Genomic DNA, 21273 nt, shown 5'->3' with positions numbered 1-21273 from the left:
CGGAGTCCTGGATGCTGGGGCTCCTCTTGTCCAGTGCCACTACCCCACTGGGACACTTGCTCACCTCGGCGGCAGTGATCAAGTGCTGGTGAGTCCTAGGCAGGCTCTGCTACGCTCTGCCACTTTCCAGTTGTCCCAGGAATGCACGGCTGCGGCGTCACTCCCGGTGGTGTCGGCTGCTCCAGTGCAGCCGGTCTCCACTCTGAAGAGATCAGGCTTTCGGACGTCCATCAGTACATGGAATCCAGGCCCGGGCTTAGAGTGCTGATCCCCGTCTCTGCTGATTATGGGGAAGTGGGGGGCGTACGTAGAAGCATCAAATGGTCGCAAAATTCGGTGGCGGTTCCGGACAAACAGAGAGAGACGTCTCCCTCGGTCGCCATTTTGGCCATGCCCCCAAAGGGTTGCATTTAAAGAAAAGGCTTTTAAGTATTGCTTATATGGGAGATTTGAAATATGGGCCTAAAAATGCCATTGCAGGCCTATTATGGTTCACTGTGCAATGTGGTGTTAGCATATTAGAGTTGAAAATAAAAGCATTTGAGACTAATTTAGTTCTGTCTCTGTAGATGTTGCTTAGGGGCAACAGGTCCAGAAAAAAATGCTTGGAAGTTCTGGAAGAAGACTGCATGAGGAAATAGCAGTGATGGAGCATGATTCTCCAGCAGCAGTCTCACTTCCCCTACTGGACACCCAGATATAGCGTGTAAAATAGTTTATTAATACATTTTCCATTTGTTTAGGCTTTATGAAATGTAAGGGTCAAATTCCCAATAATGATTTGGCAGATGCGAATGGAGGGTAAGAACCCGAAGGCGCATGATTTTCAAGATGGACGATGTAAATGTTTCAAGTGTAAGAAGGGTTTATGGGTTTAACTGACATAATAGATGTGGAACAGAAAGTACTAAACTTTACAGGAAGTTGCAGTGCCCAAAAATGTGAAAATCATAATATCAGAAGGCATTATTTCCTGTTGATGCTTAATTCAAACAGGACAGTGTATGGCACGGTAGAGAAAAAGATGGGGTAAACATGATAAAGTGTTATAAGAACATGTTATGTGGGAATGTGATTATTCAAAGAACATCAGAATTACTTGTGGTGCCTTTGAAATTAGAAACGGGAAGAGCAAAGGACAAATTATTCTTTACATCGCAGATAACTGGAGCTGAAAACAACTAAAGAGGCATTTCAAGAACTTTGCATTGCCCACATCTTTATTATTATTTTTTTAGAGACAATTGACATAATAGTGTAAAATTCTTTTTACATAATATTTTACATATACTACTAATAATAATTAATGAATTCTAAGACTCTATGCTAATCTCTGCTTCTCTTGTCTCATTCCTTTCCAAATAAAAATGTTTTGAACATGAGCTTAGATTACAGGTTGATAAAAAGACACAATCCAGAGGGTCTTTATCTGTAGGTTTATTTTAGTGCAACCACCAACAGATCCAGCTCTCCAACTGCTCTCCTTCAACTGGAATGCATCACAACACTCCATGATGTCATGCACTCCATATTCTACAAGCACATAAGCTAAATATAACACATCCCCCTTACAGAGTGAAATAACAAAACAAAGATCAATACATTGTTAACATAACCTAACAATAAGAGAGTTAAAATATAAGATGTTAATTAAACTAAACACAATAAAGAAAAGTTTCTTCAATACAAAATGTAATCCTTGAACTTTTCTTGCATATGTTTGTGTCTGGTAAAATAACCAGTGCTTATGTTCTTGCTCTCGAGTGACAGCTGGGTTGTTACTTGACTCTGTGAACTTTGCCAATCTGGACATATTCCAAGTACAACCATTGTCCAGAGTCACAACATTCTTTTTAATTGCAGTGATGATAAAAGGACCACAGAAATTAGAGGAACCCTTGTGACCATGGCCACCTCTCTTCACCAACACACGATCACCCAAATTCCACTTTCTCACTCTGACTGCCATCCTGACATCATACCGCTGTTTATACTTTTGCTGGTATTCAGCAAGCTTCCTTTTTCTTTTTAGTTCATCAGTCACAACATCACCATTACCCACAGGAAGCCAAACTGGATTGAGCTTAGAGTTTGCCACCCTACCTCTCAAAGCCTCAAAAGGAGATTTTTGCAAAATAGCATTGGGAACAGTACGATGCGCCCACCAAGTTTCCCTCAACACATTACTGAAAGAAACTCTTGAGTCTAACGCTCGTTGGGCACAACTCTTCACAACTCTGTTCATTCTCTCCGTGAGACCATTGGCTTGTGGAGAATACAAAGCCGTCTTCTGGTGAATAATCCCAAGATCCTTAAGAAAAATATCCATCTCATGAGAGGTAAATTGTACTCCATTGTCCGTGACCAAATATTTAGGAATACCCTCTGAAACAAACAAATCTTTCAGGAATTCAATCACGGACCTTGAATTGACAACACCCATACATTTTGAAACCACCCATTTTGAAGTGTATTCAACCAGAAGGACCACAAACCTCTCATGAGAAGACATCAACTCAAAAGGGCCAACTATATCCAAACCAAGCTTAGTCCAAACAGCATTCGGAACCTCCACAGGTGAGAGGGGAGAATGACTGGTAGTGCAAGACTTATCATTGATGGCACACAAGTGGCAGTCTCTAACGACAGACTCCACCATCCGATCCATACCAGGCCAACAATATTTTTCCCTGAAACGTGCTTTGGTGAGGCTTCTTCCCAAATGAGCTAAGTTGACCACCCTTTCTCTCAACTCACCAGGCGGAACCATCCTGTCACCTCTCATGAGATTCCCTTGACAAAAAGTGAGATCATTCCTCACCGTCCAAAAAGGTTCCAGATCACAGTCAAGGATTTTGCAATCCGGCCAACCCTTAGAGATGATCGTCTTGAGGGATAAAAACACCTTATCATTGTCCACACACGACAACCATTCTTCCTTTGACAAAGAGGGCTCCATCACCCAACTCACACACTCGACATCTTCCTACATTTGTTCGGTCTCAATGGGCAGGCGCGACAAACAGTCGGCAGGCTTATTGTTTTGACCTGGAATATACTGCACAAGAAAATTAAACTCCTGTAAGCCCTCACTCCATCTCTTCAGTATAGGAGTCATGTGATCACTGCGATGACATGAAAAGATTTGTACAAGGGGGCGATGATCAGACTTCACAACGAACGGAATCCCCCAAAGATAAAACTTAAAATGATGTACCGCCCAAAACACACTCAATGCTTCCCTCTCAATACAAAAATAGTTGACTTTAACATCTCGAAGGGAGGGCTCTGGAGGCGAAGGCCACAACTATCTCCTCCCCATTTACAACTTGAGAAGGGACAGCTCCAGGTCCTCTGAGACTAGCATCAGTTGTTAAGATGGTCTTCAATTTTGAATCAAAGTGACCTAAAGTTGGCATTTTCCCTATTTCTAATTTTATCGAATTGAAGGCTGCCTCACATTCAGGTGACCATGCAAACCGTGCTCTTTTTTTTAGCAAAACCCTAATAGGCTCGACAAGACTTGCAAAACCTTTGACAAACTTGGAGTAGAACTCTGCCATACCGATCTGACTTGCTCCTTGTCCTTAGGTGCGGGAGCTTTTACAATACTCTCCGCAAGCTCCAGTTTTGGTTGTATACCATCTCCAGAAATTATGTGACCAAGATAGGTAACAGACTCTAGACCAATTCTACATTTTTCTCTCTTAACAGTGAGTCCGCTCTCTCTCAATTTGCTCAACACACATCTCATCACGACTTCATGCTCGTACTCATTTCTTCCATACACAAGGATGTCGTCCTGAAAAAACATAACGTTCAATAGACTCCCAAGAACCATCTTCATCACTCTTTGAAAACAGGCTGCCGCTGAGGCTAAACCGAAGGGCATCCTCAGGAAATGATACGCTCCCAAGGGAGTAACGAATGATGTTAAGTGTCTGGAGTCCTTATGAAGAGTGATCTGATGGTAAGCCGATGATAGGTCCAATACGCTGAAGAACTTGGCCCCCTTCAGCAAATTAATGGACTCAGAAATGTTAGGGAGGGGCTGTCGGTCCAACCAGGTGCATTCATTCAATCCGAGCAAGTCCACACACATTCTCACAGCCGCACCACCATCCTTGGGCGCCAGAACCACCAGAGCCAGCCATTCTCAGGCCTCAATCTCTTCAATCACACCTAACCTCGACAATCTCTCAAGCTCAAGCCTCAACGGTTCAATCATCAAATTCAGCACCCTTCGCACCCTGTGGACACAAGGCTTAGCTGACTTTTTAAGAATAATTTCGGTGCTCAAAACCCTTAAGACAACCAAGAGCATCAGAAAATACCTCAGGAAAATCTTTTAAATACTCACTCATGTCACTGACAGCACCAATCGACTCGGATTGAGGATTATTCCTTTCTTTCAACTCATCCACCAACATAACGTGCTCCTGAGGATTCTTGGCACCAGGATTCAGGATTATTCCTAAATCAAGTTGGTGCCTCCAACTAAGAAGATTATCCCCCCTCACAGCCACATATACTTTTCCAGTCGTCTCTCTCCCTTTAAACACAATCTTCGCCACTTCATACCCCAGGATGTCAATAAGAGATCCACCATAACTTAAGGGAGCAATGTCGGGAGGTAAAAGTGCCACATTCTCCAGTCCTACAACCTGATCCCAAATCTTGTTACCAATCAGGGTGAATGGGGATCCTGAATCCGCAATGACCTTAAATTTTTTACCGTACACACCAATGTTACAAAAAGGCATACTAATCTTTCCAGAATCAATCATGCCATCCACCTCAGATATACTGGATACAACCACAGTGCGTACGGTGTCAGATACATCCGCACTTGCATTCTTTTTCTTGGACGACTTGCAAACGCGAGCATAATGCCCTTTGATCCCACAGTTGTTACATATACTTTCCCTGGCATAACAGTTGGGAAAACTTGAGGAATGAGAGAAACTACCACATCTATAGCATCTCATCCTTTGATAGTCACTATTTTTATCACGGTCAGATGGCCGTCGTTGGCAGGCATCCCGTTCATTTGGTAGTGGAACATCCCTCCCAGTTGAAGGTTGAGGGTTCTTGGATGCATTTTTATTCTTAGTATTTACTGATACTTTGGCAATACTATCAGAAGATTCCTCACTGAAGTCACCCTTGGATAATGTCCGCACACCATCCTGACTTTTCCTGATATCTTCACTAGGAGTCTGATTACCGTTCTCTCGATTTTTCCTTATTTTCCTAACCCAAGAGGAAGTGTTCTCTACTCCCTCCACAATGGCAATCACTTCAGATAATGTAGGAATTTTTGACAAGAGTTTTTCTTGAACCCTTGAACTGTTCGTACACCTTACAAGCTGATCCCTCACAAGGGAATCTGAAAGTTCTCCAAACTCATAAGTATGTGCCAAGGTTTTAAGAGTAGCAACAGAAATCCCCACACACTCAGTAGGACCTTGCACTCTAGTGAAAAACCTGTGTCGTTCTAGGACAACGTTAATTCTGGGACCAAAATAGCGTTCTAACATAGTCATAGACATTTCATATACGTCTGCAGGCTCGCCATCACCATTGCCTACTGGTATAAGGTCCATGCTGTCATAAGTGTTTCTGCCTTCTACACCCACATTATGTAGTAAAATAGCCTGTTTCCTGAAGGCTGAAAATTTTTCACCACCAATGGCTATTATGTAAGAATCAATCAAATTTCTCCATCTCTTCCAAGGGAGAATTGGTTCTCCCTTCTCAGAAAGAAATGCTGGAGGTTGGGACATGCTAGTGGATGTAGCCATAATTTGTGAATGTTCGAAGTTTATGCAGATAAAAACAATCAAGAGGATTCCTCACGGTTTTGCTAGAGGAATGAAGACTGGTGGTGGTATTACAGGTCGTTTGACAAAACAATCAAGAATGATGTATTTAATCGCGTTTCATTTCCCATCGGAAACGCGTTGAAAAATGCTTCCAGACTTAGCCAAAATGGCCACCACGTTGCACGCTGCATGACCTGACGTGCACCCAAGCGTCAGTGTCAGTGTAGCGTGAGGGAAGAAGAAGCAAGAATGCCCTGGCAGCGCGCGGTGAAATTCGAAGAAGAGTCTGTCGCGCGCGACTGCCGGCGCGCGGTGGTACTCGAGACCACAACCGTCAAGGTTCCCAAATTTGAGTAAGTTGTTATATAATGACAAAGTACATACGTTTTAAGTTCCGTTTTATCCGTAGAGATAAATGTGGCAAAGTTGTCTCTCAGAAACTCTCCCAGTCTGAAGTGAAAGTGAAAATCGTCCGTCCAATATTTACGATCGATGAATTTCCATAACATGTGGGTTCACAGGGGAGTTGGTGGTTGCGTGAGCTTGTCCCCAATCAAGCTCCTCGTCGCCAGTGATAAAAAGACACAATCCAGAGGGTCTTTATCCATAGGTTTATTTCAGTGCAACCACCAACAGATCCAGCTCTCCAACTGCTCTCCTTCAACTGGAATGCATCACAACACTCCATGATGTCATGCACTCCATATTCTACAAGCACATGAGCTAAATATAACACAGGTACTGTTCTGCTGCCCTCTATACCGAATTCTATGCCTGTTCGAACTTCTATCAGTGGTTGGGTCACCCTGGCACTAAGACTTAGGCCCATATAGACAAATAAAACATCTGTGTCCTATGATTAAGAGCATTTCCAAGCACAATTCTCAATGGGTAAATAACATTGTACAACTAACTGTTAAGGGTCGAGCCTGCCAGTGCATGTGCTAGCGCATGCGTCTTACTTGCGAGATACTGTTATATACAGAAAAGAGTTAGGAGCCCTCCCATGCTTTCCATTTCTGTGCTGCAACGTCACTCTTCATTCCAGCCTCCCTAATTGGCTAATTCATCCGAAACATCACTTCCTGTGCTTGCAGTGCAGCACTTGCCAAACACAGATTGATTAAGATTAAACTTAATCAGTGCTTGTCCCTGTTCCTGACATAAGTACTATTTCTTCCCCCTCCCGGTGCTCCGTCTTTAGCGGTTTTTGTCTTGTTAGACAGTTGCTTTCAAATATCCTGTAGTCCATGCCTTTGCCATTTATTTCCTCACAAAGGAAGCAAACGTTTTTCTCCTATTCCTCCTTCCCGATTTGAAGGAAAATTATACCCTTTTTAAACGTACATTGGTGCTATGCGTTTTTTCATGATGCCTTTAGGCTCTACTGTTATATTTTTAGCTTTATTACATTTTTGTCGAGCTTCAAATTTGCATTCAAGTATTGAATAGCCACTGCATATGTACAAGACTTGAACAGGGATTATTCTGTGCACTGCCTTCCTGAAGCGAGTTGTGCCATCATCCCTTGACTTTTTCACTTTGTGAGAAACTCTTGACAACAGCCTACAATGAAGCTTTGAAATGAGCATTGTTATTTACAATAAACCAGATCTTCATATTATGATGGTCTGACATTTTTTGTTTCAGTTTTGTGAACCCACTCTACAATGGATTATTGACTATATCATGGGTACTCGCAAACATTTTCCCAGAGGCCAAAGGTTTGGTCTGTAGTATGACCGATTGATGCTGACAGGGTGGGGGTTTGGAATCTGGCGAGAGGGGAAGTGCAGCATGCAATAGCGGCCTTTGGTGGGAGTGCTGCCAGACCAGACGTGGGTCGGGGGGTAGTAAACTACAGATTACGGCCGATTAGAGGTAAGTTAACATATAAATAAATAAAATGAATTTTGTTGCGCGTGCTGCATCGCATTTGGCGATGCAACGTGTGCAAAGAAATTCGTTTTAAATTAAGAATTCCTTGAGAATTCCCATAAAAGCCCATGTTCTGGTGTCAACATGGGCTTCTATTGGAATTCTCTGCGGCATATTATCAAGCCCATTGTTGCCGCTTTAGCGGCAGTTTTCTGCCGCTAAAGTAGCGATAATTTTAACGCCGTGCTTGATAACATGCCCCGAAGTGCTTTGTGCATTTAAAGCTGCAGTGTTAGCACCCGTTTCTTTCCCTCGTGCTGACAAACACTGCTTTCCCTTGCGAAGAATAGCATTACCGCACTGGCTAAGTAGTGGCTTCACTTTACTTTAAATTACACTACTTTTTTTTTAGTCAATTTACTGCACTTTTAACACAATTTGTAAAACTTCGAGCTTCTCCAATTACGGATCTTTGTGAAATGAAATAAACCAAGGTGGATCTTGTAAAATATGTTTCTGATATTAAGTATTAGTCCCTTATTAATGAAACGTTAAATGATTTTACTTAATTGAACTTGAGTAAAAAAACGTTCGTGTCACAGAGAAGGTTATAGGTCAAATTTAAAAAAGCGAAGGGCATAGGGCATAGTTCTTCTACCTCACACAACACACACTGTTGCACATGCTAATCTCTTTTGAAGGCTTGCTTTGCACGCTTTTAATCACTCAGAGGTCAAAGTGACTGGCTGTGATTCGCATCCCTCCGCTGGGGGCTGTTTACGGTATCTCAGAAAGTCCAGCAGTCATGCTGCTGCCACAATGCACGCTCATCCACTGGAAATTAAATGAGCCAGCTGATTCTGGCGGGCCGCATTTTAATCTACTTTGATCCCGTGAAAGGCATCATTCAAAGCCTCTTCGTTTTTTTGTTTTTTTTTAAATAAATGACCGCTTTGCGCTGGCTTACATTTTTGGTAGAGGCTTTAAACTGGAAGCTTGCTCATTGTCACTTGTGTGTCACTGACACGTTCCTCTAAAACTTTCCTAAAGTTATTTGGGGTCAGATGGGTTTTAAGTGACTAATAATGGCTTTTAAAGTATTTAGTTATGCAGCACAATATTTGGCTTACAGACTACAGCGAGTATTTCACCTTCTGTTCCCTCTCCCTGTTGCTTATCCGTTTGTTTCCCCTCCCATCGTGCAAGTGAACCCAAAATGGCAAACGCCACTAACCATGCTTACACCATCTGCAAAGCCTGAAACCTAAAACTGCCCTGCAGGTGTCTAGAAGCAGGCGTTGCGTTACACCTGAGTCGGGAAATGTAGGGGCATATCAACAAGCAGGCGATAAAAAGTTATCGCCGCTTTTGCTGCCGTTTTCGGCCGAAAAGCGGCGATAATTTTATCGCCTAATCAGCAAGGTCACGCTACCGCGTGAAACCTTGCTTTAGCGTCAGGATTCCTAACGCCCAGCTTTGCATCTCTAATGAAATGCAAAGTGGGCATTCCTGACCTGGCATGACAAGAGAAATGTCGCTAAGTGACATTTCTCCTATCAGCAAGCCTAACGCTATGAAGCATAGCGTCAGGAAAAGTAGCGATAACCCCTGTTATCGCTACTTTCCTTACGCCTGCTTCAGGACTGACTTAGCCATGATATCCTATGGAAGGTGGATATCATGGCTAAGTTTGTGAGTCCCTATCAACTAGCTAACGTGAGATTATCGCTGGGTTTCCAGCGATAATCTCAGGTTAGCCAGTTAGCGCTAGGATTTTTATCGCTGATGAGATAAGCGTTGCTAATAGCACGCTATCTCAGTGATAAAAATCGGCGCTAGCCGGCGATAATTATCCGAGCGCTAAGTGCGCTCAGCGATAATTATCGCCGGTTGTTGTTGATATGCCCCGTAGTTTGTGTGGTTTTATGCTCTGTGATGCAAACTATAATTTCCCTGGCTTGCACACAGATTTTGTCTCCCGGTATTTTCAGGAATTGTCACTGCACAGCGGTTTTCAGTATAGCCATGCAAATGAAATCAACACGTGACATTATGATGAATGGATTTCTGTATACGATTCCCTTTCCCCTCTGAATGTTAAAGTATTTTTTTTTTTTAAACAAACTTTATTTGCTTTTCAATATTCATTTTCATATTATTTCTCTCACTTTTTAGCACATTACTTATTCATCTTTGCATATGCTAGCATCTATCTCTTCATCATGTGTTTAGCTCTTTTATGAACATTCCCAACAAAAACTCCCCCCTCCCGTTCCCCTACTGCAGGGTACATTAACTATACAGCTGTGCGAGGGGACACATCACTGGTAGATCTGTAGCTCTTGTCCCTCTCAATGCATTCAGTCCCTCGTAGCTATTGTATGTCAGAGTGCCAAATACCAAGGCTGTGTCGTCTTGATTTCACCTCTTGCCTCTTTAATACACAACCAGACACTCCCTGTCCCTTTATCTCAGTCTTGCGGCCCCTGCTTACTCCCATTTTAACATTGTTTTCCTTCTTTCTTTTCCCCTTTGCGTGCTTTTCAACTCTCTAGCTCTGGGTCAAAGTCTGATGAGGAAAAATAAGTGCTGGTCCCCAAGAATGAGGGCCGGTGGGCACCACTTGAAACCATCAGTTTAAATTAGTCACTGCCTTAAATGCTGCAAAGTTATTTACATAGGTATGTTATTCGCTCTATATACATTGAATGATACCTAGAGAGACAAGCATTAGCATAGCCAATAGGTCTCGCCTTTGGGACCTTAGAAGTGTTTAGCCGTGCAACAGTTGTTGTTGCACCAAGGATAGTGTGCTGCATAACTAAATACTTCTAAGGTCCCAAAAGCGAGACCTATTGGCTATGCCAATGCTTGTTTTGCTTTATTTACTCATGTTGTTTTGTCGTGCATTTTCGCTGCCCCACTATAACTCTTCGGTTGAGGTTTCAGTTTTCCAATCATGCAATACATTTGAGATTGATCTAATACTTCACTATAGCGTGTCATTCGTGGTATTAAAGATTCTACACACCACTAGTTGAGTTTAATGCTACCATTTAATTACAAAGAGTTGAATTCAAAGGTGAAGTCTTCTTTCATGATCAAGTTGTAGTTGCCGAGGCACTTCCTGTCTGTCTGTGCAATTCTTTTGTCTGTTTGGCGACCTCCACTCACAGATGTATATGCTGCCATTACTCCACTCGACGCATCTGCGCTCCTATCGACCAGCTGCTTTACCTGCGCTTAGAGGTCAGGGGAGCAGGTACAGGGCACCCCCTCTGGCAGGAGATGGTGCTGCGCCCTTAGGAGAGGCGGTGCCCATGCAGAGTGCCGAGAGGACAGGTATGCCCGCTCCCAGGCTGCATCCATGCTGGGGCACGTATACGTGCCTCCTTTGATGTGCTCGGCTCCGAGCGACGCAGGCTGTGCGCATGGCAAAGCGGACGTCACCCAGGACCACAACTCTACGTCACCGACATCTCCGGAAGCTGCTAGTTCTCATGGATGTGGAAACCTTTAAAGAATGAAAACTCACACGAGACTCAAAAAGCACAGTATTATTCCGTTTATTGCTCAAAGTGAGGCAAATGGGCATGTCGAGAGAAATAGAGAAATGCGCAGATGGAAGGGTCGGGGTATGTACGCTGACGTCAGACAGGTGCCAAAGGAAGGGAGGCAGGGACGGAGCAAATCAAGCACTCTTCAAAATGTTTATATCCTTCTATACGCCTCGCTTCCTTGTGATAACGCAAACATTGCATCCAAAATGTAAATGGGGTGCGGTGGATAAGTACAAAACAATGAGAAGACGCTGTGAGCGTGAAGCGCATTCTTCAGAACTTCCATCCTCCTGGCTCTGCTGCTCTCTGCGTAGGAGGAGAGGGCCCGGGTGGCTCAGATGAAGGCCTGCAAAGCGGGAAAGAGAAGAGTCGACCTTATAGAAGCAAGCTTTGTCGCCAGCATGTACATATCACCTGTACAGTGATGTCATAAAATGATAGCAGCACGGCGGGAAACGAGGAGACTCCTAAGCTGCTGATGGTGCAGTATTTACCTCTCCCTTTCATCTCCGTGCCAGGTGAGGCTTACTGGGGAACTGTGGACAGAAAAAGAAGAAGAAAAAACAATATTTAGGAATCGCCCTCCACGCAGCTTCACCATTGACGTCTACATTGAACAAGAGTTGCTGATAGCTTTTCTGGGATGGACTTGAGTGTCGCGAGATTTCATGGCAGTTTCGGTACTTGGGCGCATTTATCATTGGCACATCCAATATTAAAATGTTATTCCTTTAAATGCAGTACCTGCGAAAGGAACAGGGGCATAGAAATGGGATGGTACAGCAGGGTCTTACAGCCTTTCTTTTGAAGGGGATCGGTTTTAGTCTGGCTTCTGTTACCAGTGACTGAAAGCCGACGTCACCTGGTGGTGTGCTATCAGAGAATTGACATGACCTGGATCTATTTCCCAGGCTGCAAAATTCTTTCACATTATTGGGACTCCTTGGGGCATATTTACAAGCCCCCGGAGCCTCACCTTGTTTGATGCATATATGGCGCTCTATTCTAGCCCATATTTATGAGGCCGTGCGAAGCCACTATGCGTTGCTTAACACCCCCTTGTAAATATGGCCCTCTGTAACGTAGTTTTCTGCTGCAAAGGGGCGTGCAATGGGTGTTGCTGTGGGCGTTCCCTGCAACACCCATAGCTTTTTGATACTGCTCCATATATACAAGGATCTGTAAATCTGAGGCAGCACCAAAAACTAACGCCTTTCAAAAGGAGGCATTCATTTGGTGAAATGAGGAGAAATACTTTTATTTCTCCTCGTTTTTTTTTTCTATGTGTGCATTTTGCAGCACACATAAAAGGAGCAAAACACCACTAATAATTGTGTTTGTGCAGGAAGGTCACCTTTCATGCATAAACACAATCATCCCTACAACGCAGGCACCTTTGCACCATGGTGCAAGGGTGCCTGCATTGGCACTATGCAGCTTTATTAGCGCTGGCGCAGGGGTGAGCACAGGGATGAACCGTATTCTTGTTAATACGACACATCCCTGTGTTTTAAAAATGATGTAGCTCGGCGCAGCAAAATTGCTTGCATCACCGCGCTGCGCCAATTTCATGTAAATATGTCCCCTTGTTCCCTTTCTTGCCAGACTGCACAAACATTAAGTGCCCAATTCAGAGTTTGGAAGAGAGGGAGATCCTCCAAAAAGTGGCAGGTGTCCTATCCTCCTTGTTTAGAGTGCTACTGGCATCAATGCTCTCTCAAAACGGTGACTGGCACATCTGGGACTTTATGGTGGATAGCCCTCATCCAGCCAACATTAAAGAAAGCCATAAGTAGCTACAAAGTCTGCAATCCTAACTGACAGGTTACCTCTGAGAACGCTCCCTGACATTAGTATCCATGACTGACGACTTTGAAATGCAGACTCGACCACACCCTCACTGCAGCCCCCAAATGTCCTTCTCCAGAGCTACCCTAGTAAATATTGGCAGGGCTGTGGGAATACATCTTACACTATTTCTATAGAGCCACTGGTTGGTATCACACCTGCAGCTTCCTCTGTGTCAATAACTTTCACATAGACTATGGGGCTTATTTATGAGAGCCCTGCACCAACTTTGCACCACGCAAAGTGGTACATGCGTGACACAGGGCTGTCGTAAAGATTTATGAAGTCACACAAAGCCGCCCTGCATGTCTTTGAGTGACCTCATAAATCATGAGTAAGGCGACGCAGCGCAAATCGCTGTGTTGCCACAGAGACGTTTTAAGGTATGGGCAAAGTAGGCTCTGGCCCAGGGCCCCTGCCTTTCAGGGGGCCCCCTGATAGAGCCAGCTCTGTTCTACAGAGAGTCTTGCCCTGATGGCCTTTCATTATTCTTACATAGATTGTCTTAAATACCATTTTCATGCCACAACCATAAAAAGTTTCTTTTAGATCAATACAGGACCTCACATATAAGAAATGGAAGGGTGTCACAGATATTATTTGCAGTAATATTAGAGAGCTGCTTCTGTGTTACAATATTGAAAACAAGTCACTATTCCTGAATACCAGATGTACACACATTTAGAATTTGACCAAAGAGGGCATTAAAGAGCTGAAACTGGATCAGAAAATCAAAGCTGTACTGAACAGGGGCCCTCAAAATACATTTGGCCCAGGGCCCCCAAAATCCTTAAAACGTCCCTGCGTTGCCATAATCTGCATCCGGGAGGCATTCCATGGGCATTGCAGTGGGTTTTCCCACATAACACCCATGGAATTTGACGTTGCCTCAGATTTACAAAGGGAAGTAATCCTGGGGATACGTCAACTCCGTACACCTCACGAGGTGAGGTGTAACCAAGAGATATATGTTCATTTTTCCTTGTTTTTCCCTCTTTCCATGTCTGCTGCATTCTGCAGCAGACATGGAAAGAGGAAAACGCCTCGTAGGATTGTTTTTGTGCAGGAAGGTGCCTCTTCTGCACAAAAACAATCCTGCCTGCAATTGAGGGACCTTTGCACCAGTGGTGCAAGGGTGCCTACATTGACGCTAGGCTGCCAAAGGACAGAATGCATCCTATTGCTTAAATATCGTGCATTCCAGCCATTTCACTTTGACATAGGGCAGCACAGCAAGGTGCCATGCTGCGCTGCCCGATGCCAAAATGCCATAAATGAGCCCCTCAATATATAAAATAAAAAACAGTGTGATAGCATTACCCAGGTGCTGAACATAGCCACCCTGAAACTAGAACATTCTGCTTGGACACTCACCCTTCAGGGCCCCTGGTCCCAGACCAGGTTCTGAATGAGACACTTTGGGAGATACTAGTCAAACTTCCATCAATGTGCAGTCCTTCTACTGTCTCTTGATTTACCCGTCAATGGTCCCAAATCATGCCTGTTAAATCTAGTCTCTGCTGCTACTAGAAGCCTGCCTGATCTTAACCGGATCCCTGAAAGATGTGTGCATACCAATCACTTTGGAGAACTACCGTCTTAGTGCTGTGGTTGGACAGTAATGTTTGCAATCCATTACTAACACTCCCAGTTCAGCGGGTAGCACCAGTGAGAGAACCCTACCTCTCACTTCCAATTTGCAGTCCACTTCTGCCTCTCCCAGATCATTGATAGCCTTGCAGGTGTAGGTTCCTCCATCAAATGGGCTGGGTTTGCGGATATTCAAGGTTAGCACACCCTGATTGTGTTTCATCAGGAACTTGGGGTCATCCCTGATCTCCATCTTGTTCTTCATCCAGACCACCTTGGGCTAAAACAGAAAAAGGAACAAGTTGTTATGGACTGTAAAACACATACATTGTACCTCATAACAACAACCATCATGTGCCAGCCTTTTCCAGCCTACTATTGACCAGCTGGGTGTTCCCTTTGTGTTAGCCGGATCTTATCAAGACTCTAACGTACAGGTCCAAGGCCTTCTTACAGACTGAGATCAGTTTCCTCCCCAAACATCCACTTGCTTGACTTTGGACCGTACAAGGAGGAGTATGGTGCCCTATTTAAGTCTAGAGATCAAAATTGACATTTGTCTTGCTTCAGATAAAGAATAGTCACAGATTTGCGTGAGTTTAATTATTCAGAACAAAAGCCAATCTATGCCTTTGCCAATGGAGAACAAAACAGCCTCATGCTTTTTAACCTGGAGAACAAGAGGATACACATGCTGTTGAATCCGAAAAACAAAAGAGCATCTATGCTGTTGAGTCTGGACAACAAAAGCTAGCTATATTATCCCAGCTATTTTTGAATGACTAGCAATTGTCCATGGCTTTAAGTTTGATTCTTGAAGATACAAACACAATCTGAGTCTTAAATCTGTTTCTCCAGAACTAAACATACTATGAGATGGAAGACTCCTCAAGGCTTTCGAGTTTAACTCTGGAGCATGAAGGTTCACATCATATCCGATTGACACTGCCTCCCCCTATCCGTCAGTAGATAAATACTCCTTTACAGAAATCATGGCATGCCCAAACCTTGTGTGTTAATATCCTTGACCTTACTCAAATAAACGTTACTCTTCTCTAAGTTGATACAAGTAATATCTATATCCACCCACCTCCCTTCTTTTTCACACAATCTAAGGAGACGAACAGTGAGGTTGAAAACTGAAACAGCAGAGAGTTGAAGAGAAAACGTCAGGCATACATAAGGAAAGAAAGTAATAAAAACTATGGGGCAGATTTATGACTTCTGGCGCATCTCTGCTAATCAGCAGAGATGCGCCAGAAGAGTTGCGACGCATCTGCCCACCCGTGCGCCACCACTGATGCGCCACATTTATAATGCGGCGCACCGTGGCACTCGGATGGGCAGATGTGTGATGCATCCGCTGTCGGAAAGGCGGCGCATTGCTGGAGTTGCGTCGCAAGCATGACGCAGCTCCAGCAAGGCTCGGGGGTGCCCTATCCCTAACATGCTGCGTCAATCCTTACGCCTGCTTCAAGCAGGCGCAGGGTTTTGACGCAGCATGGCCTTAAAAGTGATTGAGTGAAATCTTGTAGATTTCACTCGGCCACTTTTAGGAGGCGTCCCTGCGCCGCAACGCCCCCCCCCCTGCGCCAGAACGCCTGCTTCTGGCGCAGGATTTACAACGTGACGCATCTCCCAGATGCGTCACGTTGTAAATACCCCGCAGCATGGTGCTGGTTTTGCGCCGCCGCTGCGTCACAAAAGTGATGCAACGGCGGCGTAAATCAGGCGCAAGGGGCTTGTAAATCTGCCCCTTAATTGGTGAAATATGACAAAACGAGGGCAAAAGAAACAAGTGTCTAACCAACAAGGTCATATAAGGAAAATAATACACAGAGGAGGAAGGGAATGAAACATAATAGGAAGATGATGCAATAAAACCAGGCAGGTAAGTCTTACCAAGCTATGCTATGTTGAAAAAGCGGACATTCTCCTCCACTCTACCAGCCTGAACTTCTGTGCAGTTTTGTTAATGAAAATTCTGTCTCTTGCTGATGTTTAATATTGTAATACATTTCGAGATCCATTCTTTAGAGGGTGTTGGAAGCTGAGACCGTATGTCTGATTACCTTCCGGACAATGAATTTTATTTTTGGTATTATTAATGGTGCACACGACCCTACCTCAGGTTACTACGCTATGAGAATTGCTGTATGACATACCTTGAAATGGCCGCGACCCCCCAGTGGAGGGGGAGACACTGTGGGAAACGCTATCTAATGTTCAATGAAATGATCCTCAGCCCTCCACCTCAAGGGATGAGGCTGTGAGAAAGCTCGTTCTAAAGCACCTTGAATAACCACTAATCCCTCACTGAATCGACGACACTGTGAGAAAGTGACTGACTACAGGCTCCAAACGTAATGAGCACACATCCCCAGTCCTTAAATCTCTCAACTGGCTATCCTTTGAAGCACAAATCCAGCAAAAGATTGCAATCTTGGTGCACAAAGCCGTTCACTTCAATACTCCCACGTATCTGGCGCAAAAACGTGAACTATCTTGCGGGGAGAGGGCATCAAGAAGCGCCTCTACTCTCCTCCTGAAACCGATCATCCTTAGCAAAAAGAGAACTTGTCTCTGAGCCTTCTCTGGTGCTGCCCCTAAAATATGGAACTCTCTTCCTCCGGATGTACGCAGACTCTCCTCGACGACGGCTTTCAAACTGGAAGCCAAAAGATTCCCAATGAGCATATTCTTACCATAAAGGGTGGAGGCTCTCATAAGGCGGTTGTTCTTGGTTTCTATCTCCATGGCACAACTAACAGTCACGGATCGTCGCTTCTGCATAATATCATACTGTATACGTGTACCACTGTATTTTTACAATTGCTGTGTACATTTCATTGTTGTCCTCTCTTCTAACCTATTGTAAAGCGCTCTGATATCCTTCGGGATCCTGTTCGCGCTATATAAAAGTTTATAAAATAAATAAAATAAAGTGCTGTCTACTGTACCTTAAAATGACCTGACCTTCAACCCAGGTATGTTATGCTGATTTGTATCAAAACGCTTCACAGGTGGTTAGGCAAGGTCCCCTGTGATAATTAAAAAAGCCAGGTCTTCTGTTTCTTGTGGAACTCCAGAAATGAGGAGGAGGCTATGATGTGGTCGGGGAGGTTATTCCATGTTTTGGGGGCTATGTGTCAGTGGGTGCAACCTCCCACTCTGTTCTTGTCTATGCAGGGTGCGTGTGCAATTGCGTGTTCAGTTGAGTAGCGGTGTCCAGATGGCTGGTGAAAGTGTATAGGGGAGCTAAGGTAATCAGGGCATATGTTGATGTGCTTTTTATGTGTGTGTGAGAAGCTTCAACTGAGTGCATTTGTGTATGGGGAGTCAATGGAGTTCGTAGAGGTGATGTGTGATGTGAGTGCGGCATGGAAGGTTGAGGACGAGTCAAGCAAAGCAAGTCCACCCTTCATCTCGGTGGATGATGCTGTGAGGAAGTGTTATCTGGTGTGCCTCTAAATGGTCTTCTACCCCTGCTCCCTCACCTCATAGGGGTAAGAGGCCACTTTACCCCCGTGATGCGGGGGTGGAAAACACAATCTCGTCTAATTTCAAATCATCTATAACCCCACCACCTCAGGGGTTTACAATATCAGGAGGTTCTGGCTTAACATACCTTTGGATAACCTCTTACTGCACAGTTAAGGGCAGTGGTGTATCCAGCAACAACAACACGGTCGACCAGGGGTGTCAGGAACTTTGGCGGCATGCTGAAGTCATGCTCCCTGAAATCGGCTGGTTTATAGACAAGACCTAGAGGGGAGAGTCGAACATGTGTGTGATGCACGCATACAAATAATGGTTACACACCCTACAAGTTGATATGTGCAAATAATGTCATAGACCCTACTCGTTAATAAGTACAAATAATGTCACAGCTCTAACAAACATTAAACATCATTGCAAGAATGCATGTGACACCACCATGCCAACTATAATAAAAATTCCACACATCAACTTAAATTCCTAAACAATAAATATCCTTGGAAAATCATGCTATGCTGGTGTGGAAGGAGAGGTTACTTACCTGTAATCCTAGTTCTCTTCCAGGGGTATACTAATCAAAGTCATAAGTACTGAATAATACCCGCCCAAATGAGGGACCCCGGAGCATATATAAAAATACATATATATGTGTATGTTTAGAACCACAAGTACAAAGTACTTCCAAAACATACATATATACATGTATATGCACATAAATATGCAGCCTATTATAGATCCAATAGACTAAAATGCCAAATTACATGGATTTCTATTGCAAGATAATAATATCACATGTAAATCGTGTAATAGAGAACATATACTGCAGTAGTGTTCCACAATAACCCTTTATTTTCATAAAAGAAAACCGGTAATAGCAGGCAATTTGTTCTTAGGCTGCATAGATGAATAACATCATAGTATAATAAAAACTGGCACCTTGCCTTTAAGGCTTCAGAGAACCTGGACACCGTGCCTTTAAGACCTCCAGGAGCCCCCTGCTCCTATCATGCACCACATGTGACAGTTTGGTCAGTTCTTTTTTACGATGTACTAACATGTAGTAACCAGGCTATCAGATGCAAACAACACACTATCGTACTGTTAATGCTCGTCCGGGGAGGTGGGAGGGTTGCTTATGACTTTGATGAATATACCCCTGGAAGAGAACTAGGATTACAGGTAAGTAACTTATCCTTCTCTTCCAGGAGATACTCATCAATAGTCAAAAGCACTGAATAGAGTAGCAAGCCCATACCCACTTCTTCGTGGACAAGCAAACAGCACCAAGAACAAGTAATATAGCATCTAATATGTAATCATGCAAACACATTTCTGAGTGAGGCTTGCCCGAATTGAGCATCCGCCTGTGTATCAGAGTCCAAACAGTAATGGCGCGTGAAAGTATGTACTGAACGACATGTGGCTGATTTACACATTTCTGCCATAGGTATGTTTCTAAGGAGAGCAGTGGTCGAGGCCTTAACCCTAGTAGAATGGGCCATAGGCTTGCCCGGGAGAACTCTATTTGCCAGTTGGTAGGACAAAGATATACAAGACACTATCCAAGTAGAGGTAGATCTTTTAGAAGCTGCAGAACCAGTATTTATGGACCCATAGTTTATAAACAGTCGGTCCGTTTTCCTCAAGCTCTTTGTCTTATCCAAGTAGAACTTTAGAACCCTCTTGAGGTCCAGAGAATGGAGGGACCTTTCTAGAGGATTTGAAGGATTCGGAAAGAATGTGGGGAGAGTGATTGCCTGATTAATGTGGAAATCCAAGACTACTATTTTGGGTAAGAAACTCAGATGTGTTCTTAAAACCGCTCTGTTTGCATGAAAAACAGCGTAGGGCTCTTTACAGCACAGAGCCTGGATCTCACTCACTCTGCGAGCAGAGGTGATAGCCACTAGAAAAGCAGCTTTCCATGTCAAATATTGTAAAGAAGCTCTGTGAATCGGCTCAAATGGAGCCCCCATCAATTTTGCTAGAACAATGTTGAGTTCTCAAGGTGGAGAAGGAGCCCTGATTGGTGGGTAAACCTTTCTTAATCCCTCGAGAAAATCTTTGACCACAGGAATTTTAAAAAAGGAAACCTGGGATGGGGATTTTCTATATGCTGTGATAGCTGCAAGATGTACTTTAATAGAGGAAAATTTAAGGCCAGAGTTGGCCAAATGGAGTAAATATGGTAAAAGCACCTGTTCCTGACCCCGGACGGGATCATGTCCATTGTTCGTGCACCATAAGTAAAAACGCTTCCACTTAAAAACATAGGATTGTCTAGTGGAAGGTCTCTTGGCCTCTTAGAATGTTCATACTTTTCGGAGTCAAATCTAGGTGTCCATATTGAAGGACTTCAGGAGCCATGCTGTCAATCGTAGGGATGAGAGATTGTGGTGAAACACCTTCCCTTCATTCTTGGATGATAGGTCTGGATGGCATGGTAACCTCCTGTGCGGCACTTCCGATAGCTGAAGGAGATCTGGATACCACAACTGATGGGGCCATTCCGGGGCTATCAGACTTATTCTGGTATTGGTCCTGTAGAACTTGTTGGTCACTGTGGGAATCAACGGAATTGGTGGAAAGGCATACAGTAATGTTTGAGACCATCTTATCAAAAGGGCATTGCCCCGAGAGCCTGGTTGGGGAAACCTGGATGCAAAGACGGGGCATTTTGCGCTTACCGCATCTGCAAACAGGTCGATGTCTGGTATTCCCCAGTTTTGAAAGATGGTTCGAGTGACTTCGTCGTTTAGAACCCACTCGTGAGCTTCGACAAAGTCCCGGCTTAGGGTGTCCGCCAGGACATTGAGAGTTCCCGGAGATGCATTGCCAAAATGGTTATTGCAAGAAGCCATTTCCAGATGGTCTGAGACTCTAGAAAGACAGGTCTCGATCGGGGACCCCCCTGTTTGTTAAAATAATGCATGGTGGTGGTATTGTCCATCTGAATCAGAAGGGACCGAGACTGGAATGAAGGGTATAGCGATTTGAGAGCCATGTGTACTGCCCTCAGCTCTAAGAGGTTGATATGATAACTTTGTTCTATCTCTGACCAGAGGCCCTGAACT

General features: G+C 44.1%; 1 protein-coding gene across 2 annotated transcripts in view; it reads right to left on the bottom strand.

The window, feature by feature from the left end:
* Positions 1-11253: 11253 nt before the first annotated feature.
* The window catches only part of MYBPC2 (myosin binding protein C2), a 256681-nt gene continuing 246661 nt past the window's right edge, over positions 11254-21273 (bottom strand). For both annotated transcript variants that reach the window (XM_085616340.1, XM_085616341.1), the window contains 4 exons: positions 18330-18466; positions 14795-14981; positions 11758-11799; positions 11254-11609 (listed from right to left, as the gene is read on the bottom strand). In XM_085616340.1, coding sequence (XP_085472466.1) covers positions 11789-11799; positions 14795-14981; positions 18330-18466 — 335 coding nt within the window. In that variant the 3' untranslated portion in view covers positions 11254-11609; positions 11758-11788. The remainder of the gene's footprint in view (positions 11610-11757; positions 11800-14794; positions 14982-18329; positions 18467-21273) is intronic.

This window comes from Triturus cristatus, chromosome 7 (genome assembly GCF_964204655.1).
Source record: "Triturus cristatus chromosome 7, aTriCri1.1, whole genome shotgun sequence".
Classification (NCBI taxonomy): domain Eukaryota; kingdom Metazoa; phylum Chordata; class Amphibia; order Caudata; family Salamandridae; genus Triturus; species Triturus cristatus.
The sequence above is the reverse complement of the archived record's forward strand: the minus strand, read 5'-3'. Positions and strand labels throughout refer to the sequence as shown.